Consider the following 24,990-nt stretch of genomic DNA (forward strand, 5'->3'; position numbering starts at 1 on the left):
ATTCTTTCACGACCGACCCCCCGTTTTGTGGCTTGGGAAGCCATGTTACTGGATTATAAGGTGGTCGGGTACTCGGGTCCGGGCAGGGAGGGTTGTCCTGCGTGGTGCGTGTGTAAGCGCGCGAACTTTTGAACCGCATCCAGATTTGAATCTATATCCGGATAAGATAAAGTGATAGGACGCACTTCCAAAGTGAAAAAGAATCAAATTCGAGAAACCCCAACTACGTACAAATAAATATCTAACGGACTTTTGGCTAAATTAATTTTTTAGTTATTAAATTATTAAATTTAAATTTAAATTGTTTATCTCTTTCTCTTCCTCTTCGTTTTCTTTTCTCCCCACTTTCTCTGTTCTGAACACAGAATAAGTGGCGACATCCCGCCAGAGGCCATGGGGAGGAAGCAAATTTAAGGCGATAGGGTTCTCATGGCAGAATGAGAGAACACGGGCAGGGGTGCTCAAGACTAAAGAGGGAGGAATATAAGCACACCTGCCATGACTCTGTTTTCTCCCCATGGAAGGTCCGTCTATCTTGCATTATCTGTTTCCGCACTTGATATTGTATCATGCTGATCTATCGCTGCAAATTTGAAATTTTCCACGAGCAGTGTCTTTTGAATTCTAAAAACTTCGACTTTGGAAATTTGGACATAGTCTAACTTTTTATCCTCTTCAATATATAGTTTTTGTTTATTTATTTGAAATACTTCCGTTTTTTTATTAAACCTATAGGTAGGATATACGCTTTTCTTCTCACAATTATGAGATGCGTCCTCTTTGGATCGAAAAATTCGTAAAGAAATCTGAACAGAAAAAAAAAAATTGAGAAAAGATGTGGGATTGAGTTTTTCTTTTCCTCTTTTATTGTCATTGAGTTCTATATTACGAACTATTATGATTGTTCAAGTGTTCTGGCATTCCATTTCGCTTGGGTACGTTTCCTCACTATGAATAGATCTGGCTATTTCTATTTTGCATGTTTCAGATTCTTATTGGACCTTCGGACTGGGAAAACTATTCTTTCGGCAAGGACGGAGCAGAGAGGTATCGTACCGAGAACCTTCCTGCGAGTTGTTCATGCCCAGGTCTCTACGAGCTGGGCATATTTACACACTATGAGGTGAGTTGCAAGGTACGCCAGGTCAATTCTGGACGTGTGATTGTAGTGTACCTTGGACAAGCGGACAATGTTAGAACACGACTGCAGCACTATGGTCGTTCTGGTTCCCATCTTGACCATGGGAATTCAATTTGTCCTTCGAATGAAAAACAAGGCCTTTGTCATAAAAAAGGTCCCGGCTTGTTTAAAGAGATATTTTTAAGAGGCTTCCCAATTGTGTTCAGATGGGCTCCAGTAAGTATTTGTCTTTTTGTTTGTAGTTCTTTACTTGCGACTGGCTAAAATTTTAAGCAATGGGAACTTTTTCATTTTTCTTAGTTTTTACCTCATGCAAATTATGTTAGATTGTTCTACCTCAACTAACTTATAATGCATACAAGTGTTCTTACACATGTCAAGTCACTTTGTTTCAAAGCATAATTGCTATGACCAAGTCTGCTATTATGCTTCACCCATTTGTTTCCTTATAAGGAAGAAAGTACTAATCCGTATAGAGGTTAGCAGGAATCCTTATTCAAACTTCTGGGTGAAGAAAGTTTGCTCAATTAAAATTATTCCCTTCTCACATTGGGACAAAAATAATTCCTAATTTCAACTGTCATCTGATAATCCTAAATTTTGAGACTTTTACGAAATTCTGAAGTGGCTACCTCTCGGAGTAGTGTATTCTTCTGGTTGACTAGTTGTCTCCCAAAGTAGCTATATTGTAGATGTTGTTTTACTAAAATAAAATGCTAATGGAACATTGTTATATCACCTTTGTTACATCCCCAAATGTAGCGAGACCCTCTTCCTGTGATTATTTTAATGTCAAAGTGAAAACTAATTGATCTCATCCAAAAGATGCTTGGTTATATCATCTTTTTTATACCCTCAATTGTAGCTATACCCACCACAGCAGGTTATTTCCATGTCAAATGTGAAAATGCATTAATCTCTTCGAAACAATTCATCAGTTTAAACGTTTTAATATTTCAAAATCCTTCTTTGAGGGAAAGAATGATTATTCCTTAAAAAACTAATAATGTGAAAGCAAAAAGAGGGAAAATGAATAGAAAATAAGACTAGCAGATCTTTAGGCAGTGATGGTTTTGGCAAGCAAGGTTTCAGAACAAGCCTGCCAGAACTTTTTGCACGTGGAAACAACCTTTTCTTTTAGTCTTTTTGCTTTGAGCCTCTATCGTTTACTTTGTATTGGGCAGTTTCACTTCCCTTTTCGGGTTTTTCCTAGTTAAGGGACTCTGAAGAAAAATCACTAAATGATTTTAGTTTCTACTCAGGGAATGTGGATTTCTAACGTTTGAAGGGTAATTGGAAAAACATGTTTTTTTTGGGGGGTTGTTGAATCTTTGACTGTTTTTCTGTCTTGTAATCTTGCCACATTAGAGAGGTAAACACACTTCATCGTTGTATATATATCTTGCTCTTTGAAACAAGCAAAAGAAGACATTCTTTCATCCGAATGTCTCGACTTCAATTGTGCAGCTAGGGAACTGAAACCAACTAAAAAAAAAAGATTCATGCCCATGTCATGTAGGAAAGTAAAACCTAGAATAATGGGAAATTCATGAAGGGAAGTGAAACCAAGAAAACCGCTACTTCATTTTTCAGGAGGGCATTTGTATTCTTATTTTTTTTGCAAGATGGTGATGTCGCTAATGGGCTAGAAGTTTTCAAAAGTGCTAGTTAAAGTAGCGCCCAAGTCCATTGTAACATTATTAGTGAAGTTAGGAGGCTTCTTTGCAAGTAATGAGAATAGGATCTGTCAATCCTGGATCCATGTTAGACTATTCTGAATACTCCTTCACTCGTGGATCTTCTTTATGGCTCCAACCCATGGACAATTTTTTGTAGAGGGCCATATACAGGTATCTACTCTGGTACCATATTAAAGTAGGGTTTAGGTCCATTCAGCCATGACTAACAAAAGCTATGAGGCCTTTTTCCAAGTATTAGGTTTAAGATCTTTCTAATCCTGGATCCATGTAGGACTATTATAGATATTTACAAACATTTTTATGCTATTTATGATGTGTATTTTTCCTTTATGTAGAAGTACTTGCCTTTATTGAGGCCTTTTTACGATAATTTCAGGTGTGAAAGACAATATAGTGTGGTTTTTTTTATTTTTTTACCTTGGCAAAATAGTAGAATTTGAGAGAAAAATTATCTGTTTTTCTGTCTTTACTTTCTAGGGTGATGATGTTTTCTTATGATGTCACTTTGTATAAGTAGAGTGATATCTAAGTTTAGAGGAGTAAAGTGAAAAGAAAGAGAGAGAGAGAGAGAGAGAAGAAAGACAATTTTCCAGCAGTGTTGTCACAATTTGTGGAGAAGAAGATTAGGGTCGATTTCTACCCCTTCCCTTTTTTTATCTGTTACTCAAGTGACTGTTATATCCAAAGATTAATATATGCCCCTCTCTCTAGCTCGATGTAGCTCAGTATAATCCTAATTACATAATGTTTAAACTAAACATGTAACAGAAAATATAGCAAGTCTAGATGTGGGAGAGAAGGCCAAAAATCAAACAATCCATGAATGAAAATGATTAAAATGCCCTTGGACAGTATTGTTAAACAATATATTTGTTGATTGTTAATCAAGTTTAATAAGCATCATCTACTGAACACTTTCATCAGCAAGTCTGGTACAGGTGCTCCCGAAGGGGCTTCTATGTTTACATTTGCTCTCGCTGTTGTTATATATTTATTGTTAGTCAATGATTGAATGATGCAGATGCATACCAAGAAAGAAGCTCAGAAGATAGAATCTCAACTGCTTGAAACCTTTGATTATGCATGGAACATGGGTAGGAATGGGGTCCGTCGCCGTGAGTGTATTCTCCTAAGACTTGATAAAAATGTTCCTAACAAGTCCAATACTTCTACCATTCTTGAATTGTTGCATAATTGGAAGTCACTTGTTTTTGGTGAAAAACAAGTAGGGATCAAAATCAACGGAAGTGTGCCTTCAGGACACGCTTCAAAACATACTCTATCTTCTTCAGATGATCCACTTAACAAGCTTATCCCCTCAGTGTTCAAATTTAGCAAATCAAGACCTCAGTTAATTTGGGAAAGACTAGTTCTTAATGAGGATTCTCCTGTGTGTGAAGTTGCTGTGGGCGATGGATCTGTCTGTACAAACAAAGCAGTTGAAGGAAGAAAACGGTGCAACAAACACAAAGGAATGAAGATCAATGGAACAGCACATAAATTTGTTGTTGTGGATGATAGAAAAGCATATATTTGTGGCATCAATCTAGGGGATGGTTCTCTTTGTACAATGCCCCCTATGCATAGACAAAAACGATGTGAACTACATGAAGGGCAGAAGATTGCCACTATTTTCTCACAATTCCAGAATAGCAAGCCAAGATTTGACTTGGTGAATCCTAAGTTAGTTGCAAAGCAATTGAATGCTGTTGAGGATTATAGCATATGTGGTGTGAACTTAAGGGATGGGTCCATCTGCAGAAATAGACCTTTTCATGGAAGGAAGAGATGTAGTGAACATAAAGGGAAGAGAATTAGTGGATCAAGGTTGGCATCAACTAAAGCTAACGGAAATTTATTGAAACAAGGCAAATCAGACATTTGTGGGTTTGGTTTGGAAGATGGTTCTATTTGTCAGAAGTTACCCGTGCAAGGAAGAAAAAGATGTGAAGCACATAAAGGGAGGAGAGTAACAACTACAGTATGTTCACTAAAGGTTGGTCAACCTAAGGGAACTCTTCAATCACGTTCAAGTCCATGCATTAATGATGAGGTTCTAAAGTAAATCAACAGGAAGAAAGAACCAGGATTATTGCATGTCAGGGAAAGAGGTTAGCTGTTGTAACTGAAGGATTTTACTAACGAAAATAGACATGTTCTTAAAGAAACAAACATGCATGAGCTTGAGTACTGAGTTTGCCGTTCGGGTAGTGTAGTGCGTATGGGCTTTGCTTGGGTGTGTGCCAATGGTGTGTTATCATAGCTGGAGTTCTAACCAGCTCTAATGTGGAAGATTTGCGTCTGGATGGCAGGTTGGTTTGTGAGATTTTGGTTTGACTCACTCGGGTAATTTGTTCGGTGAAATAAATAAACTAGAACTTTTGGCTAAGGAACACTAGATCATCGTAACATTACATTTCTGGTATTATCTTGCATTATCCATATAACCTGCTCGCCATGCATTTTCAAAAATTCATCACGAGACATTTGTATCACCTTGTCTAAGGTAAAAGATTGTAACGAATATCATCCACATTTAGCTGCCTGTCTCATATTTTAAACCTGTCAATCACAATGTCAGTAGACTACCATGAAACCGGTAGAGACTACCACTGTAGATACATATATATCTTGATTACACTTCAGCATCATCATAATAGTTGGAACCATCTTTTGACCGGATAAATCAGAGCCTCCAGGAGGCTGTATCAGGTGGAGGGGGGAAAAATGCTTCCGAACAGCAGGCGAGCCCATGGTCGGTTGCAACTGAGCTCCTAAAACTTGAAATCTTTCTTCTTTGACTTCCCTTCCCTTTCCTGCATCTTTCGCTTCCTCTTTCTCTCGTTCTGCACCAACCATTGGAGTGTTAAAAAACAACGGTGACGACTTGACAATAGAAAAATAACAGAAACGCTCAGTCTACAATAGATACCTCAGCAACCATGTCACTGAGATCTTCGGGCTGCTTTCGCATCTTCTCCTCTTCTCTAGCTTCCTCGTACCTGTTTTAACATAGAGATTCAACATAAGTGACCAAGTCCTGCAGAAGAAATAAACACAGGATATTGACCACAGAAGAACCATAAGAAGTAAATGCCTTACTTGGCTGCCAAAACATTGTCCATAACCTCCAACTCTTCCGGTTGCAGAGTGACATCCACCTTATCTGCTTTTTGTCCTCGCAACAGATCAACCTAGCATTGCATGAGGGTGCAAATGTGTGATTAAATGACAGTAATTAAATTCATTTGTTAACTCAAGCATGCAGAACAAAATAAATAGACCGGATAAAAGACTCTTTGCCAGAACTTTTCCACCCTCAAACCCTCAATGACCTTAAACTCACTATAAACACAACTTAGAAAACACAAAAAGACTCACCCTTTTCGCAGCTGGCTTGTCTTGTGTACCAGTTCCAACCACATATCTGCACCCCACATAAAGAACACGATTAAGTACCAACACTTTATCCAAAATTGTACAAGACGATTTAAGGAAACCAAAAAATACATACGTATGTGTTGTTCCAAGCAAAGTCCCTGGAGCAATCTTCTCTTCCTTTTCTTCAAGCACCTGACCAAAAGAAAAAGAAGGACAAGTCAGTTCATTTCTGCTAAAGCTACATAAAAAATGAGAAATCAGAAGGTCAGTTCACAACAAAATGCTCAACTCACCTGGTACAACGGTCTTTCTGGCTCCTTCTGTGGCTGTTTTCGGAGATCAATAACATCGGGTGTTTCCATGCCAGTCGGTGTACTGCAAGAGACAAATTACTCAAAGATACTTAAAAAAGAAAACGAAAAAGAACAACCAGATCATCAATAGAACCATGCAGCTACAATTACCAACATTATGCCCAGAAAACCAACACTATTGTATACCAATATTGTAGTAATTCAAGCAAAGGTCATACTATCTATAAGTAGGTTGATTATTTGTATGCATCTTTAGAAATCTTTCAGCATCTGTTAAAGATAACACTCTTTTAAAAAAAAAATGGAGACAACACTATGTTTTAGTAGGTCAATGCTTTGCATATGGCCATATCTGGTGCTTTCTTAACAAGAAATCTTGGTGTAAGTCCCACTGGTGTCTGGAACGTCTTGGATATCTGCTGAAATCAATCTAAAGATAATAACATGTTCTGTCTATTAACTATTACCATCAACAGTGGTACTGGTGTTTTTCCAATAAAGACTAAATGCCAAGATTTTTTGTAACAAGAAGACAAGAAAAACAAGATACAGAAATGTAACGGTACCTGGAAAGGCTGTCAACAGACTGAATGCCAGCTTCCAACTCCTCTTCCTCCATCTCAGGCTCCTCTTCATCTGATGACAACACTTCTTCCTCTAGATCTCCCCAGTGTTTGCTCCTATCCACAGGCTCGTCCTAAAATTTGAAGGCAACAAATGAAGCATTCAGTTACTAAATAAAAGCATCAATTCTCATCCACAGCCTCCCAATACACAAGCATCATACATCCCAAACATTGTTAGAAGCTTGACTTTTGAAACATATAGAGCAAAAGAAACAGAAAACTACCTCATAGTTTGGTTGGTCTTGTTGATGAACCCCAAAAACATCTCCATATAAAGGACGTCCGTACTAGTTGACAGAAAAATATGAAAAACATCAGGAAAACAGATAAGTGCTGCAAGAAATAAAACCAAAAAAAAAAGATCCAGGAACACAGGGAAGCAACCCTGAAATGACCCTTATTTTCCTGGTTCAGATCAGGTACTTCAAACGTCCTGATGGTATCAACAGCTAGGAGCCATAACCCCCAATTATTCAAAAAGATCTATGGCCCAATTTTTTTAGTTTCTTTAATATGCTATCCAAGTAAATTTGCATACTGTTTTGCTGCATGGAACCATTGTCACCCATACCAAAAACTCACCTCATCAACTGGAGGTTTGCCCCAGCCTCCTGGATGATAACCAAAGCTAGCACCTGGTGGGATTGGAGCATTTAAACCAGGAATCTTTAGATGTGGATATGAAGGTGGAGGCCCATACCTCTGCAATAGAAAAAATCTGTGAGGCACTATAGACAAGTACAAGTATTACTAAGTTATCCTAGTAAAAAGTGCTTAAACCAGCAAACAAACAGGATAGAGGATTTTGCCATTCAAGCAACTTTCATAAAATGAGAAGAATAAACAATTCATAAACAAATATGATTTGAAAAGGTGTGGTAGCATAATGTTGTTGGAGGTATAAAGGAAAATATAAGATGGTTTTCTCAAAAAAAGATTGTTGAGACAGATAAACCTGCATGTTGATCAACCATGGAGGAGGAGCACCATCAGGCATACCAAGAGCCTCTTTAAGTTCATGTGACAGAAGCCCTGGCTTCATCTCCCTAAGCTTCACCTGTATACACAAAATAGAATTGTTTCATTCAACAATAAAACAACTCAAAAAAAAGCCAAAGGCAAAGAGATCAACCACATGAATTACAGGACATACACAATGTTGGCATAAATAGTCTTAAGTAGTTATTTGTTGACCCCTTCCCCGAGGAGGCTCGGGCATGTGTTTGATGAGATATCAGACCTATGTTCAGAATGAGGCATTGCATGGAACAAAATCCCCAGATTTGCCAACTCACTGGCAGACTATCTTGCTAAAGCTGGTGTTTCCAAAGCTTCTCTTTCCTTCAGGTCATATCACTTTCTCTTCTTTGATTTAGCCCGGATTGTACTCTATGTTATGCGCTATGTGGTGCTCTTAAGCTTTCTTTGCTTTATCAAATAAAAGTTATTCAACATTTTTAAGAATAAACATTTATTGACCTGCATTGCTTAATTTACTATAAAAAAATTCCATTATAGAAAACAAACCAGCAGAATTACAAGAGCACAAATAGGCAATTTTCCATCAACCATGTGAATGGAGAATGTCCTACACATACAAAAATCATATATAATGTGAATGCAGAAACTACACCTCAAACTCTTTCCCTTCATGGTACAGGTCACCATGTGTGGTCAGCTTTGGCTTTGTCTGATACTTAAAGAAGGCATCATGTAGAACCTGTCAAAAGAGGAAGTGACATCAGTATTTTCAGAGAAATTTCTCTTACTCTCTCTACACTTATTAAGATAACAAATAAAGTGATTACAGACCTGATAATCAATATCCATTTTCCCCATCTTTGGTTGCATGCGTTCACGTTGCTTCTGTTTCAGCTTCTTACTATCCTCCTTTTCAATGTATGCCTATATATAGAATTGACAATAAGATGAACAGTATAAATGTTTAAACCAGAACAGGCTTTAGTTCTGCAGTTACATAATTCCATTCTAAAAATTAAACAAAGGATGAAAGGAGAGGTCTCGGTAAATATTGTGAGAGATAAGATTTTAAATTGATACTGTTTTTGAAATCATTGTGGTTCCTATCCTCAAACTTCTGAGATAAGATTTTAAATTGATACTGTTTTTGAAATCATTGTGGTTCCTATCCTCAAACTTCTGATATCTTGCAGATCCAAATACATCAAACTACCTGTCTTATTTTCTCAATTCCAGTAGCAGCAATAAAGTCTGGTAGTTGAAAAGGCTGTTTCTCAATACCACGCTTACCCTGCATGGTGGAAATACAAGATTAGCTCTGAATTCCTATAGATTTCTTTAATAAGGCCTAATTACGCCATTCACTAAATGAAAATTTAATAGGCGTAGTAACAGGCCACATCTGCAATATAAAAAGAACAAATTCAGTCCAAACAAAATTAATAGAAATAGACATTTTGAAACTTAAAATCCATCTAATCACTGAGGTGAAGACAGATTAGGAAGCTAACTAGACAAAGTTATCAAATATAAGGGACATGGTGTGGGCACACCTAAATGAACTTTTCGGTTCAAAGATGGGCATAAACATAGCTAACTAGACCCCACCCACCCTAGCATTATATCAAAAGAGAAACCATTCAAGGGTCCCCTTTGGCAAAAACGGTGATATGTCCTGGCTCCATGATGGTTACAGCAGGCCCCTGCAAGAACCACATATATGTATAAGAGGGGTGAAACCTTATGGACTTTTATCATCCCTCACCCCTTATACCCCTTCCCCTTCAATTTGCACCCTTAAAGCACGTGATGTCTGCAGCAATTTTTTTCCCCAAAAGGCCTGTGACATTTTTCTTATCATCCCATATCATACATGCAGTTACTGACCTGTAAAAACTTTCGCTTTTGGCACCAATGTCTGGGTACAGGGACAGTGTTCCTGTAGGATTTCAGATACACAAGCAACTTAGGGTCCGCAGACGTTGCATCCCAAACCTGGAAAAAAAGATATCACAGAATCAATGTTACAAGAGATAAGACAGCTGAAACTATCACAAATATTTTGGGTACACTTCTTATTTTTTTACTGTTAGGAACTGCACTTTGATGTAATTTCTACATGTTTACTCCATCAATCTTCTTCACGATGCTAAAGAATGATGATCTATTGCAAAAGAAAAATCTACAACCTAAACAATAAGAAAATACATGAATCCATACAACAAGTAGTAGCCACAAATTGGAAGATGTCAAGTCATTAACCTGGACAGCGTGCTCATTTTAGTTGAATTATTGTGATAACAAGTATGACCTAATAGATGCTTCCAAAATAATGACAATAACAATAATTATTCATTGCAATAGAGATCACTTTGCTTTTCTATTTATCAGCATGGAGAATTACTTAACATCAACAATCGTTACTTTTTTTTTTTGAGAAAATACATCAAAAATCATTATGACTGCTTTATTTTAGCAGATCAAATCAAGAAGGGAACTTGGGGAATCTTTGTTAAAAAATGCCTCTAGCTAACGTTAGAGCAGGTTCTCTTGCAAAACATATGATGCAGAAGGCACATCCTTCTTTTATCCTCAACATGTTATCCATTCTTAATTTTAGACTTTAACTTCAATTCTACACAGCAAGTGTGGAAAGTACTAAACCCAATCATAAAACCTCAATCCAATTTACTAAAATTTATGTGGGTTAATATAAGAGTTGGGTCCAAAATCTTTCAGCTCATCATGGGAATGCAGTCCATCGTGTCTAGGAAAAGAAGGCTAAATGAAAGAACAAGTGTCACTGAATAACATGAAGCATAGAAAAAACCATTGAAAGCATAAGTTCTTTGGTAGAAGAACTTCTTTTGAACATTGACTACACACACTACACCCCCATAACCTAGTGAGTCTTGGACCCAAAACCTCACACTAGAAGCTGCCCATGTGGCCATTAAGCCAAAGTCCAATCACACATTTGTACTTAATTACTTGAAAAGACTTTCTTGTTGACAAGTATCCACACTCGTGTACTTGAATGGCTAAAAAATAGTGATAGGATCAAGCCCAGGTGAGAGCAACTCAGATGATGCAAGAAAAATATAGCCAATTAATTAACACTTGATCATACCTCAACAACATCAGGTCTAGAGCAAATTTGTTTCAGCTCAGCAATTTTCATTCGCCTTTGGAGCTGAAAAGACGGAAAAAATAACCAAAATAATTAGAAAACAAAAATGAAGGAAATGCAAGAATTGCCAGAACAATAAGGTAATCATGGAACCTTCTTCTTCTTGTTGGAAAATCCTTTTTCTTTCTGTTGTGCATCTTGGTCTTCCTCTTCTGAGTCAGAGTCTGCTTTCTTTTTGGCTACTGCATCAGTAGCTGCATTGTCCTGCTTCTCTTGCCCCTGAAAATACAAAAACATCATCTTCAGATAACAAACATCCCAAATTATCATTAGACATTTTGGTCCAATTATAGATAATCACTCACTTCGCTGTCACCAGCTGCACTGCTAAAGCTAAACTTCTCAAGGATGTGCTTAAAATCTTCAATCAGACCATCCGCAAAATCTGCTTTTTCTGGTACATATTCAATCTCGATTTGCTCGGGGGCCTCCTGACATCCAACACGTAAATTGTTAAAAAGGAATCGGGTATGCAATCAAGGAAAATGGAAGTGATAATCAAATATTCCATCCTACTGCGAATAAACCAATAAATCAAATAACTATAACACTTCCTACTAGTGGATGATGGCTACAGAAAGTAATGCCCGTAACTTGCTCGTACAATTAGTAGGGAAACATGGGGGGGTAAAAAACCTGATAAATTTCAGCGAACGTTGAATCCGTGCAAGCAAGGAAAGATAGAGAAAATGGATGCAAAGTGTGATCGAGATTATTAATAAAGAAGAAAACAGGTAAGCATTCACGAAACATAAACAAGGTCGTATTAACGCTCTCGAACTAACTAAAAAATGTCTGAACGTCACCACAGAACATTATAACTAAGAAGCTTGACCTCTCCGCGATAAAGGAAGCAAAATGGCTAAGAATCATAATGTCAACAAATCTTGCAAGCCACAAATATCAATTAGAATGAATTCAAATCCAGCGTTCTCACTCATTTATATCATAATTCTCAGCCACGGCATAAAAAAACCATTTGACAGTAGTTTTATCCTCTAAGATATTCTCCTTTCCTAAAAGTAAACCCTAACCGCTAAAGAGGAGGAGTTTACTCGCTGGGGGTTGGAGTTTTCCTTGCCTTCATCATGGGCATCGATCTCTTCTCCAGCATCCTTATTACCCTCGCCAGAAGCTGCTTTACTGTTCTTCTTCTGCTTTCTCCGTCGACGACGACGCTCACTCTCCTTCGGTTTCTTCCCCGGAGCAGCAGCGCCGTTCTGCAAGTCTCCATTTTGGATAACACCATTCGGCATCGATAAGGATTCGAAGGTCCCGTTAGCCGTCTCCACCGCCATGATCGCCGGCTATCCCTCCGGTAGTAACGAGAAAAAATAAGCAGATTCAAGTAGGTGGCACTCGTTCTATGCATAAGCTCTCCCTGGAGATCTGAACCGTCAATCTTGGTCCAGCCGATGATCTGAACCTGTTTTGTTCTTGGTGGATTTGAACATGTTCCACCTTGTCCAAAGGGGTTCCTAATTAGACTGTTAATGTCAAATGACACAGGTTCTAAAGGGTGTGACAATTGGACCGGGTCAGGAACGATGGTATTTGGAATATTTAGATTAATCTATTCTAATAATTACTGTTTTAACTTTAATTTTAGACAAATTATTTTAAAATCTAAAATCTCTTATACCACGTGGCGGTCCCCAAAGCAGGTAGGATTTACGAAGCAGAGAGCAAAGATACTCCGAGAGAATCGGAACTCGTAAATTTCACCACCGTTTCTCATGCATGATTTCTCGCTCATCTTTTACTTAAATTTCTGCTCTGTTGACAGTGAAATTTGGTCCGTCGTCTACCGTCATTCAAAAAGAGTTAATTGCCAAATTACGCATTACTTAAAAATAGGTGCAAATCCGTGTTATCGAGATCTCATCGGTTCGTCGCCGTCGCTATGCCCTCTCACCGCCAGAAAATTTCCCGACAAATGCCCGGTTTTTCCTCTTTTGATTCTTCTTCTTCCATTTTTCTCTTTGGTAAATATCTATCGTTGAATTTGGTTTGTTTATAGATAGAAAACCAAAGGGAGGACGTATTTTCCGCCATTGTTAAAGATATTCGTTTCTTCATTTCTCCGCTTCTGATTCATCTGATGGGAGTTTTCGAGACTGATGAAAATACAGATTACCCAATTCTCTACGGAGGTTTATTTACTTCTTCCTCTTTCTCTCTCATCACGTGATCCTGCGAATTGCAGACGTCAAGCGAACAAGGCTTTTTTATGCTGAAAATGGAGAGATGACCCAATAGTCTGGAGTTCCTGAACAAGAATAAAGGCCATGGCCGAGTCAAAACCTCGTGCTGACGGAGGGAAGGCCCACGCGCGTTCGCTGTTCCAATGAAACGAGGGTGAGTCTTCTTCAAAACCCCAGTCGTTGTCTGAAACCTCTTCCCCTCCTACACTTCCTTCAGATCTCGAAAAGCGCCTCTATTTGTGCTCTGGGCGCACAGAACCTCCTGTCTTTTCCTGTTAGAGAGAGAGAGAGAGAGACAGAAAAGGAGAAAATGGGATTGGTAGATCCCCAAGTAAATGGGAATGGCAATGGAGATGGCTTCTCCAAATATTCCAAATACCAGAAAATGGGCACTGAACTCAGAGAGGAACACGAGGAAATTCAAAACCGACAGACCAAGAGCTTCAGCAGCAACAAATATGTACTGGCTTGCGCCATTTTTGCTTCTCTTAACTCCGTCCTTCTAGGATATGGTAAATCAACTCTCTTTTTTTTTAATTTTAATTTTCGCCTGCTTTGCAGAATCTTTCTTATTTTTATTTGTTCTATGTATGAAGTCAACCGTCCTGTATCCTTTGTTTCATTTTAGCGACTATTTCTCTTTCTGAAACGTTTTCGATCATAAAACCCGACCCTTTATCTCTTTCATTTTCCCCCAATCTTTCTTGAATCTTCCTGAACATAGAATTGGGGATCTAGATGCAAATTTATGATGGTTTATTATCTGTTCACAAAAAGAAATTTTATTTCTGTTTTGGTTTTATTTGATTTGAAGGAAACAAACGAAAAGAAACTGGACGAAAACAACAATGTATGTTACGAACATTACATTTTAGTAAAAAATGCATACTAGACGGTTAGAAATTCGCTTCCTGCTTGATCTGCCCTGGTTTTTGCGGGGATAATCTCATATGGTGAACTAACCTCAGCTTGTTATCTAGAAACATGTCTAGCTGTTATTTAGCTAGTTGAAGTACTAGTGGATGAGAATTATTGAACTTAGATCAGATGGTTACAAACACGACGCAGAGCATCTACCCAAGAGTTCCGAGACAGATGGACGATTTTCATGGATTCTCACCATTCATTTGTTTCTTTATATTGACGGCAACGCATATTCTAAATCTGAACACTGGAAAGGGCATAATGTATGCAAATACTTCACTATCTTTCATTTGCATTCACAATTTTAACGGCTTCCAAGGTGCCTTATGATTGCTGCTAACCTGTCTATTCAGAAAGCTTTCAAATGCCAACTAGAGCTTGTGCTGTTGGCTTTGTTTTGTTTCTGGAAGATCACTGGTCTCTTTAGTGCATAGATAACTTGAACTTGTCTCCGTCTCTGTGTTTGAATAGCCAAAATCTATCTTCTTTACTTTTTAGTTTTTGTAATTATATTTCTTAATCTGACAAAATATCATCCCAAAAGTGTTTGAATGTTCGATAACTAATTTAAGTTCCTCATTATACAGATGTTGGAGTTATGAGTGGAGCCATTCTTTTCATTCAGAAGGATTTGAAAATAAGCCAGTTTCAAGAAGAAATCCTGGTTGGATGTTTGAGTATTATTTCTCTTTTAGGTAGTTTGGGAGGGGGGAGAACCTCAGATGCCATTGGGAGGAAATGGACAATGGGTTTAGCTGCCATAATTTTCCAAACTGGTGCCGCCATAATGTCTGTTGCTCCATCTTTTGCAGTACTGATGGTTGGGCGACTTCTTGCTGGTGTGGGGATAGGCTTTGGGGTGATGATTGCTCCTGTATACATTGTTGAGATATCCCCTGCTGTTGCCAGAGGAGCTCTCACTTCTTTTCCTGAGATCTTCATAAATTTGGGAATTCTTCTTGGTTATGTCTCGAATTATGTCTTCTCAGGTCTTTCAATTCACATTGGCTGGCGAGTCATGTTGGCCGTGGGTATTCTCCCTTCAATCTTTATTGCAGGTGCTTTGTTTATCATCCCAGAATCACCGAGGTGGCTGGTGATGCAGAACCGAATTGATGAAGCAAAGTTTGTACTGCTAAAGATAAATGAGAGTGAGAGTGAAGTGGAAGAAAGACTTGCTGAGATTGAGGAAGCAGCTGGGTCAAAAAATCCTGAGAAAAAGTTTGAAGAGAAGGCTATATGGTATGAACTACTGAGGCCATCTCCGACGATTCGTCGAATGCTTATTACTGGATTGGGGATCCAGTGCTTCCAACAGATGACAGGCATTGATGCTCTTGTATATTACAGCCCCACTGTTTTTAAAAAGGCAGGGGTTGAAGGGGATCAAGCAATTCTTGCTGCAACTGTGGCTGTTGGATTCACCAAGACTATTTTCATCCTAGTTGCAATCTTTCTTATTGATAGAATTGGGAGGAAACCTCTTTTATATGTGAGCACAACTGGGATGACATGTTGTCTGTTTGGTTTGGCCGTTACCCTTTCTTTATTGATGCATGGGTTAGGCTCAAAAGACTTTGGAATCGGACTGGCGATTCTGATGGTATGTGGAAATGTTGCTTTCTTCTCAGTGGGAATAGGTCCGGTTTGTTGGGTTTTGACGTCCGAGATCTTCCCTATGAGGTTGCGTGCCCAGGCAGCTGCACTTGGAGCAGTGGTAAATAGAGTGAGCAGTGGCCTGATCGCAATGTCCTTTCTATCCTTGTCTGAAGCCATTTCAGTGGCTGGGACTTTCTGCCTGTTCGGAATCATTTCAGCTCTTGCAGTGGCCTTCATCTACTTTTCTGTTCCTGAGACAAAAGGGAAAACACTAGAGGAGATCGAGGAGTTGTTTCAGGATGCAACCGATTCACAGAGTGGTGAAGTGGAGCTTGGAGATGTGGAGCGTTTGGTGCAGAAAGAATGAGCATTTGATGGTTTTAATGGACATCTCAAATCTTGGACTTAGAAGGTTTTATGGTCTCCTGACTCGTACTAAACCTTAGCAAATGGAGCTTTTAGAGTTCATGAGATCCTCCAATTCTTTATAGGTTGCATACGGGGCATTTGATTATATTCTATGAACTTCCTGTACTCAAAGAAGAAGATCATCTGCTTACACTACCATATTTTACTTCAGGAGGAGAGGAGAATGGATCCCGATCTCTTGGCCAATTTATGTACATGGGCTGCCAGTACGCGGTGCTTAGATGATGAACATATTATATTTTATCTTAGATGACATGTTCTTTAAGCAAATCAATAATAATTCAGTTGGATATAAGAACCCATTATTTGTAAATATAATAGTATTATGTCACATACCTTAAATTCCAATGATATCATTTTGTAATGAGTTTCAAATAATAAATACAAGCGCCGCCTTGCCATTGCCATTGCCAAATTGCGATCGCCCTCAGTCCTTCATGAGTAAGTCGGGCTATTTTTGTTGGATAAATCATACTGAAAGGACGTCGAATAATCACCAGACGTGGTCTGCAACGCCTCTTTTGGTCACGGGGATAAATCATACTGAAAGGACGTTGAATAATCACCAGACGTGGTCTGCAACGCCTCTTTTGGTCACAGGGTCAAACAAAGGCTGCCGTTTGCCAAGTAGTAGTTTACTATAAGACGAAAGGCTCTAAATTTGGCTACGAAGTGCTTTCTGTACCCGTCCAAACCAAGTTTGTCCTGAGCTGTCATTTTACAGTCCCTGAGCCTTCTCTTTCTCTCCCCGGAACCAAGTTTGCTGCAATGATGGGTCCATAAATGTGTGTCCGACTGCCGTGAATGATCACAACAATTCCTTTTATTTCTCTTGAATTACTGGGAGGCTAGAATGATGGACACGTCAACCAAGAACAAAATACAGGATGAAGTGATGTTTCCATTCTCCGACTTTCATAAGGATCGATCGTTCTTTACCTGCTGGAACTTAGGAAACGACAGCTGATTCCCTTACAAAAGGAAAAATTCCCTCGTCTTGTGCAGTATTCTGTATTCAAGCTCTCGGGTTTTCTCGCAGCGTCGACCACCTCAGTGAAGTACGAAAGAAACGGGATTTCTTCTGTTCAAGTGGATGGGTCGGGGATTTGCTGGCGTTTTTTGCGGGAGATCCCGTCCTGTGACTGAAGACCAGACTCCAAACAATCCACAGAAATACGGTGATGACTGATGATGGTAACACAGTAGACTGCAAATGTATAAAGGAACTGCACACAAGGAAACAGCAAGACGTACTTTTTGAATTTGTAAAGAGAGAAATCAGCAAATCACGTGCGCATACCTGACAACGATCCCTACATAATGAATTCCGATGACTTTATATGTCTTTTATCTGTCTTGCTTTAAATTTTCACCACAGCGTTAGACGGCTGAAGCCTTCACGCATCTGTTTCTGTTCTTGCTCTTCCTGAATCCGTCTCACTGCTCATGGTGGCAGTTTCACCTCTTAACTTATGCAGTTGTCACAAGCAATGGCGCGTAGAGAAGTTGAGGAGACGATATCCACGGGACTTTTCCAAGGTTTCAACTCTTTCTTAGTTGAAAGCTTCAGTGTTGGTTGTGATTGAAATTCAGACAATATCCATGGGACGTTTCTGTTGCTTCTTTTTCTGCTTTAGTTTTTGCTGTTGATTCTATTCTTTTCAAGCAGACGTTCTTTTTGCTTTTTTTTTTTTTTTTGCTCTCTTTTTCCTGTTGTTTTTGTTTCTTCTTGATACGTTGTTAATTCTTTCGATAAGATTTTTTTTTGCTGTTGGAACCTGATTAAATACTAATGTCCTTAGTTACTGTTTGGTGATGTATCTGGTTTCAGTGCTCTGTGATTTTGTTTCTGTAGTAGTTGATGTATATTCTACTCTCTGATAATGGGACATGCACTTTCTTCTTTAACGAGCTAACCTTGATTGTGTATGGAATCTTATTATCTTTTAAGTTTATCATGATCCGTTCTGTTAATGCTTTGTAAGGAATTTTCTGGTTCTGTCTCCCAGTTGTTCGTCTTGATGATATTCATTCACCTATTTTTTTTTTTTTCCATTATATGTGGAGCCGCAGGGGAATTTAATTGGATTTGTGAAGATCAGTTTGATATACGATCTTCATGTCTACAAAGATGCGGAATAGATGGTTTGAATCTCCTATTTTTAATTCTCTTTTGTGGAATTGTACTTGTGAGATTTATCAGAAAAATTCCAATCAAAGTAAACAGAACAAAACACTGGGGCTTTGTGTTTGTCTCTTCTTGTGCTTTCATAGCCGGCATTGGATATATCATTTCTGGTTTATGGAATTTTCAAGAGACAAAAGATGGATTCAGGCTTGCAAATTTCTACCTTGTCAGAGGACTAGTTTGGATGTTCTTGGCAGTTTCATTGAATATACAATGGACCAAATTGGAAAACATCCTAATTTTGATTTGGTGGGTCTCATTTTCAGTTCTAGTTTCTCTACTTAACATTAAAATTTTAGTAAAAAAGGAGACTGTCAGGATCATCGACATGCTATCCTGGCCAGTAAACTTGTTTTTACTCTTTTGCTCTATTAGACTCTTTAAGAAACCTCATCAGGAAAATGTTAACCAGGGGTTAGAGGAGCCTCTTGTTGGTAAAACAAAAGGAAATCAAACTGAATTTAGCAAAACTGGTTGGTTCAATCAATTGACATTTTCTTGGATCAATTCATTACTGAGTTTGGGCTATTCGAAACCATTACTGCTTGAAGACATACCCCCCTTGGAAATAGAAGATGAAGCACTTGAAGCTTATCAGAGTTTTGCCCATGAATTTGATCAGCTGACAAAGAAAAGTTTGAATTCATGTCCAGATCGTAATTTGGTTCTTAAAGCTCTACTCAAGTGCAACAAGAACCCAATGATTGTGATAGGATTCTATGCAATTTTTAGGACATTCTCTGTTGTGGCAGCACCAGTGCTGCTTTATGCTTTCGTGAAGTTTTCTGCCCATGAAGAGAGAAATCTGCACCAAGGTCTTGTGTTAGTTGGATTCTTAGTTATTGTTAAAGTTGTGGAGTCTTTGTCACAAAGGCATTGGTTTTTTGGTGCGAGGAGATTTGGTATGAGAATGAGATCAGCTGTTATGGTGGCTGTTTTTCACAAGCTTCTTAAGCTGTCCAGCTCTGGTAGGAGAAATCATTCTACAGGAGAGATTGTTAATTACATTGCAGTTGATGCATACCGTCTTGGTGAATTTCCTTGGTGGCTTCACACAACCTGGACTCTCCTGCTGCAGTTAGTCCTTGCAGTCAGTGTGCTGTTTGGGGTTGTGGGACTGGGTAGTCTTCCAGGTTTAGTGCCTCTCACCATTTGTGCGCTTTTAAATTTTCCATTTGCAAAGATGCTACAGAAGTGCCAGTCTGAATTCATGGTTGCTCAAGATGAAAGACTTAAAGCCACCTCTGAAGTCCTAAACAATATGAAGATTATCAAATTACAGTCATGGGAAGAAAAATTCAAAAGTGTGATCGAGTCTCTCAGGAAAATTGAGTTTAATTGGTTGTCAGAGGCCCAAATTAAGAAGTCCTATGGAACTGTGTTGTATTGGATGTCTCCTATGCTTGTGTCTTCGGTGGTTTTTGCTGGTTGTGCCATTTTGAGGTCTGCCCCGTTGAATGCAAGCACCATTTTCACAATTCTTGCAATTCTTCGGGTCATGTCCGAACCTGTGAGGATGCTCCCTGAGGCTCTCTCTATGTTGATCCAAGTTAAAGTCTCATTGGATCGTCTTGATGTATTTTTACTAGAAAAAGAGCTCCCGGAAGGGGGTGTGAAGAGGATCGTCTTTGAACATTCTGATTGCAGTGTTAGAATACGCTCTGGGGCTTTCAGTTGGAACCTGGACACATCATCTCTAACTCTGAAGGATTTGACCTTACATATAAAACAGGGACAGAAAGTTGCAATCTGTGGCCCTGTTGGTGCTGGGAAGTCTTCTCTCTTGCATGCCTTACTCGGTGAAATACCAAAAATTTCAGGAGATGTAAGTCATACAAAATTTTAAAAGTTATATCTTGCTATATAATTTTCAAATGAATTCAAATTCTCATTTTTGTTGAACTTTTTCAGGTTGAAGTTCTTGGCTCCATAGCCTATGTTGCCCAGACTGCTTGGATACAAAGCGGGACAATCCGAGATAATATCTTGTTTGGAAAGCCAATGGACATTGATAGGTACAAGAAGGCAATAAAAGTCTCTGCTTTGGATAAAGATATAGACAATTTTGACCATGGAGATCTGACCGAGATTGGACAGAGGGGGCTCAACATGAGCGGGGGACAGAAGCAAAGGATTCAGCTTGCTAGAGCTGTTTACGGTGATGCAGACACTTATCTCCTTGATGACCCTTTTAGCGCAGTTGATGCACATACTGCTGCAATCCTTTTCCATGTAAGTAGCATGCTAAGTATCACTGGGTCTGCTAGTTCATTATTGGAAATGCACCAACTGTGTCAAGTATTATTCCTGATGCTCGCCAATCCTAAAAATGTCCAGAGGCCATTTGTATTCCTGTAAATGCCACCCAAAACTAGATCTATCTGGTTCACCCTTAAAAGAGTTGAAGCATGGTAATTCAACTAGATGTCTGAGGTTAGTGAATATAATTCTACCGGTCCTTACTAGGAGCTGTTACTCATTTTCAAACTGACTACCCACTTCATTTTAGTCCCAAGATGTAGATCAAAGCAATATTGCCTAAAGTTTATTCGAGATAGGCTAATTTTCTTAATGTCTCTGCTTGTGTGAATAGTGCAAAAATGACAACGAAACTATTTTTTTTTTCTGATTTCTAATTGATGGGAAATGAGAAAATGTAGGAATGTGTGATGGCTGCTCTGGAGAAGAAAACTGTCATTCTAGTCACCCACCAAGTTGAGTTTCTGACAGAAGTTGATAGAATTTTGGTAATCAATCTATGCAATCATCTTCTTTTCAGTTCTTCTTCCCTTATTGTGTTTTCTTTTTTATTCCTGCATTTAGTCAAGTTTCAGATTCTTATTTCAGGTCATGGTAGGTGGACAGATAACTCAATCAGGAACTTATGAGGAGCTTTTAAGATCTGGAACAGCATTTGAACAGCTTGTGACAGCTCACCAAGAGGCAATGACAGCCCTTGAGAGTAAGAGAAATCTAATGCAAGATGAATCTGAGAAGGGAGATCAGATGGAGTCAAAAGGGTTTCCCCTTTCTGAACAAATGAGTCAGGAAGAGATCTCCAATCTTAATCTTTCAACTGTCCAACTCACTGAAGATGAAGAAATGGAGACACATATTGGCTGGAAGCCATATTTTGATTACATACGTACATCAAGGGGATATGTGCAATTCGCTTCGCTTCTTTTCAACCAATTTGCTTTTGTCATTCTTCAAATATTATCAACATATTGGTTGGCTCTAGCGGATAAAATTTCATACCTTGGAAGTAGCATCTTAATTGGGGTTTATGCAGGAATTTCAGCATTTAGTTGCCTATTTGTGTACTTAAGGACCTTGTCTGCAGCTTTGCTTGGTCTGAAAGCATCAGAAGCTTTCTTTTCTTCATTAATGAACTCGGTATTCAAAGCTCCTATGTCATTTTTTGATTCAACACCAGTTGGAAGAATCTTTACTCGAGTGAGTGTCTTATTCTGTTTACAGGAGCAGATTTACGTAGAGGGATTTTGGCATTTGCTCCATTTTTTAGAATTCATTTGCAAATCTTTTGCAGGCATCTTCAGACTTGACTGTGATCGATTTTGACATTCCTTATGCCCTTGCTTTTGCATTAACTGGTGCAATCGAGGTGGTCTCAACCCTTGGGATTATGGCAGCTGTGACCTGGCAAGTGTTGGTTGTCGCAATACCCATTCTACTATTAGCAAACTATGTTCAGGTGAATCTCTGTTATGGAAATTTGATTTCACGACATACATCACATGGTAATTTCTCTTATTTTAGCTTTGCTTGTTCAACTGAAGGGGTACTACATGGCATCAGCAAGGGCTCTGATTAGGATCAATGGGACGACTAAGGCTCCTGTTATGAGTTATGCAGCGGAGACATCACTGGGCGTAGTCTCCATAAGGGCTTTCTCTGCAATGGATAGATTCATAAGCAACTACTTAAGGCTTGTTGATACTGATGCGAGCCTTTTCTTCTATACAAATGCTGCCATGGAATGGGTGCTTATAAGAGTGGAAGCACTTCAAAATTTGACCGTCATCACTTCAACACTTCTTCTTGTTCTGCTTCCTAACGCCGTAGCTCCAGGTTTATTTTGTTTACCGGTTGCTTTCAGGTTTGATCTCTCTTTCTTTCTGTGATTTAGGTGCTGTTTGACCCTGAATATGGAATTCTTGACTATATCTTCAGGTCTAGCTGGATTGTCTCTTACATATGCATTGACTCTCACATCAGCCCAAGTGTTCCTGACTCGTTTCCACTGCAACTTAGCCAACTCAATCATTTCTGTTGAACGAATAAAACAATATATTCATATCCCATCAGAACCACCAGCTATAGTGGACGATAAGAGGCCCCCCTCTTCATGGCCTTCTGAGGGGAGAATCGATTTACAGGAGCTGAAAGTAAGAGATTGTGATAACTAGTTTTCTGGTTAAGGTCGGTTAGACAGTCTTTAATTTCTACAGTTTTGATGGCTGTGCTCAGGTAAAATATCGCTCGAATGCACCTTTGGTTCTTAAGGGAATCACGTGCACTTTTAAAGCCGGGAAGAGGGTTGGAGTGGTGGGAAGAACTGGAAGTGGAAAAACCACTCTGATCAGTGCTCTGTTTCGTCTTGTGGAACCTGTCAGTGGGAGAATTCTTGTGGACAGTTTAGACATCTGCTCCATTGGCCTAAAAGACTTGAGGATGAAACTAAGCATAATTCCGCAGGAACCAGCACTATTTCGAGGTAGCATCCGAAGTAACTTGGATCCATTAGGCCTTTATTCTGATCAAGAGATTTGGAAGGTAATGCTATCTGTCCATCTGTTCATGCTTGATGTTGCCTATGAGTTCATATTGACATAGGTTCTCATTCAGCTTGTATCAGGCTTTAGAGAAGTGCCAACTGAGTACTACAGTTAGTGCTCTACCTCACCTTCTTGATTCCTCTGGTATGCCATGCACTCTTTATTTTTCCTTGGGGGTAATGATGAAGTTTGTGTTTTGCTTTACACTTGTTTCCATTAACAGTGAGTGATGAAGGCCAAAACTGGAGTGTTGGACAACGCCAACTATTCTGTCTTGGCCGGGTCCTACTGAAGAGAAACAAAATCCTAGTGTTGGATGAAGCTACAGCATCCATTGATTCAGCAACGGATGCCATTCTTCAAAGAGTAATAAGAAAGGAGTTCTCGGGCTGCACAGTAATAACAGTAGCTCATAGAGTGCCAACGGTCACTGATAGTGATATGGTCATGGTTCTTTCTTACGGTAGGATCTCTTTTTGTTTCCATTGCTAAACTTGATATTGGTCCCTTATCTTAACAAACCATTATATGTTCCTTACAGGAAAGTTGATCGAATATGAAAACCCATCAAAACTTATGGAGACAAACTCTTCCTTTGCTAAGCTTGTTGCTGAATACTGGGCAAATTGTAGAAGGGGCTCCGAGCAGGATCTCAACCATGGAACGAACTAAGGCAAGGATTCAAGGCTGGAAATTTTAAGATTTTAAATGGAAGGGAAGGTTGCTGAACAAATTTAAGCAATTATTTCACCACCACATAGGGTTCAATATAGAATAAGCTTGCACGGTTCAGTTGTGAAGGACTTTGTATATTACAGAGTGGTAAACATGTCCTCTTAGTATTACTGGTCCCAAAGGCAAAGCATCATTCATCTCTGATTTGTTTACAAAGCCCAAAGTCCAAATTGCGTAAACACTTCTTGATTAAAGAAAACAGCCGGCGTTAAGCTGAGTGGATGGAGACCTTATGATTAGATAACGGTTCTTATGATTGTGGACGCTGCTTAATCATTGGCAGTTTAAGAAGGTACGTTCCGTGCTTCATGTCAACTTCTCCCACTAACTCGCTCTTATAATAAGAGCAATCATCAAAAGCAATTGCTCTAGTCTCAGCACTCGCAGAGGTTATCTATAAGTGCATTTATATAAAAAAGAATTTGGGAATATTTAATCCATCATTTACAAACAAAAAGGGGTTGAATTCCCATCCTAGTTGAATAATGAGTTCAATCGGTCGAATCGGACGGATTGTCAAAGCATTGAACGTAACTCGTAAGCAATATATAATAATAAAAGCCAGGCAGATTAGAGGCCACGGGGTTCTCTTGACTCGTCTCATCGTTCGTTTCGTAGCTGGAGCCGGGTGGTTCCCACTTCCCAGTCTCAAACGCAACCTCCAGCAGACGAAGAAGCGACCCAATTTATTTGGCTGGCTCTACTTGCAACTTGCTGCTGCCCTGAACTTCGCAGTTTGCAGTCTGGAGACTGGACTGCTGCGCCAGGCAGGCCGCCGA

At 39.1% G+C, this 24,990-nt stretch overlaps 4 protein-coding genes across 4 annotated transcripts; 3 read left to right on the plus strand and 1 right to left on the minus strand.

Moving 5' to 3' along the window:
* The first annotated feature begins 348 nt into the window (after positions 1–348).
* Positions 349–5,323, plus strand: LOC137945423 (protein EFFECTOR OF TRANSCRIPTION 2-like). Its single transcript, XM_068791311.1, has 3 exons — positions 349–524; positions 989–1,357; positions 3,863–5,323. The coding sequence occupies exons 1-3, from the start codon at positions 438–440 to the stop codon at positions 4,904–4,906; spliced, it is 1,500 nt and encodes a 499-aa protein (XP_068647412.1). The 5' UTR covers positions 349–437; the 3' UTR covers positions 4,907–5,323.
* Positions 5,288–12,701, minus strand: LOC137945422 (uncharacterized). Its single transcript, XM_068791310.1, has 18 exons — positions 12,389–12,701; positions 11,639–11,764; positions 11,427–11,552; positions 11,274–11,336; positions 10,031–10,138; positions 9,357–9,434; positions 8,975–9,067; positions 8,796–8,882; positions 8,118–8,219; positions 7,745–7,864; positions 7,387–7,449; positions 7,103–7,233; positions 6,516–6,597; positions 6,356–6,414; positions 6,223–6,268; positions 5,944–6,035; positions 5,774–5,843; positions 5,288–5,687 (listed from the first exon to the last, which is right to left on the minus strand). Exons 1-18 carry the CDS (start codon positions 12,629–12,631, stop codon positions 5,616–5,618), a joined length of 1,761 nt encoding a protein of 586 aa, XP_068647411.1. The 5' UTR covers positions 12,632–12,701; the 3' UTR covers positions 5,288–5,615.
* An 800-nt stretch (positions 12,702–13,501) lies between these two features.
* Positions 13,502–16,787, plus strand: LOC137946080 (probable polyol transporter 4). The gene is made up of 2 exons (XM_068792256.1): positions 13,502–14,049; positions 15,049–16,787. The coding sequence occupies exons 1-2, from the start codon at positions 13,848–13,850 to the stop codon at positions 16,425–16,427; spliced, it is 1,581 nt and encodes a 526-aa protein (XP_068648357.1). The 5' UTR covers positions 13,502–13,847; the 3' UTR covers positions 16,428–16,787.
* Positions 16,788–18,963: 2,176 nt separating this feature from the next.
* Positions 18,964–24,272, plus strand: LOC137946021 (ABC transporter C family member 8). The gene is made up of 11 exons (XM_068792169.1): positions 18,964–20,502; positions 20,589–20,909; positions 21,338–21,424; positions 21,525–22,133; positions 22,228–22,392; positions 22,478–22,769; positions 22,872–23,086; positions 23,169–23,474; positions 23,557–23,620; positions 23,700–23,939; positions 24,018–24,272. The coding sequence occupies exons 1-11, from the start codon at positions 19,006–19,008 to the stop codon at positions 24,146–24,148; spliced, it is 3,927 nt and encodes a 1,308-aa protein (XP_068648270.1). The 5' UTR covers positions 18,964–19,005; the 3' UTR covers positions 24,149–24,272.
* The last annotated feature ends 718 nt before the right edge of the window (positions 24,273–24,990 follow it).

The sequence above is a fragment of the Aristolochia californica genome, unplaced genomic scaffold (genome assembly GCF_029961685.1).
Source record: "Aristolochia californica isolate CCGP_79_NKW_82.1479 unplaced genomic scaffold, dmAriCali1.0.hap1 SCAF_12, whole genome shotgun sequence".
In the NCBI taxonomy this organism is placed as follows: Eukaryota; Viridiplantae; Streptophyta; class Magnoliopsida; order Piperales; family Aristolochiaceae; genus Aristolochia; species Aristolochia californica.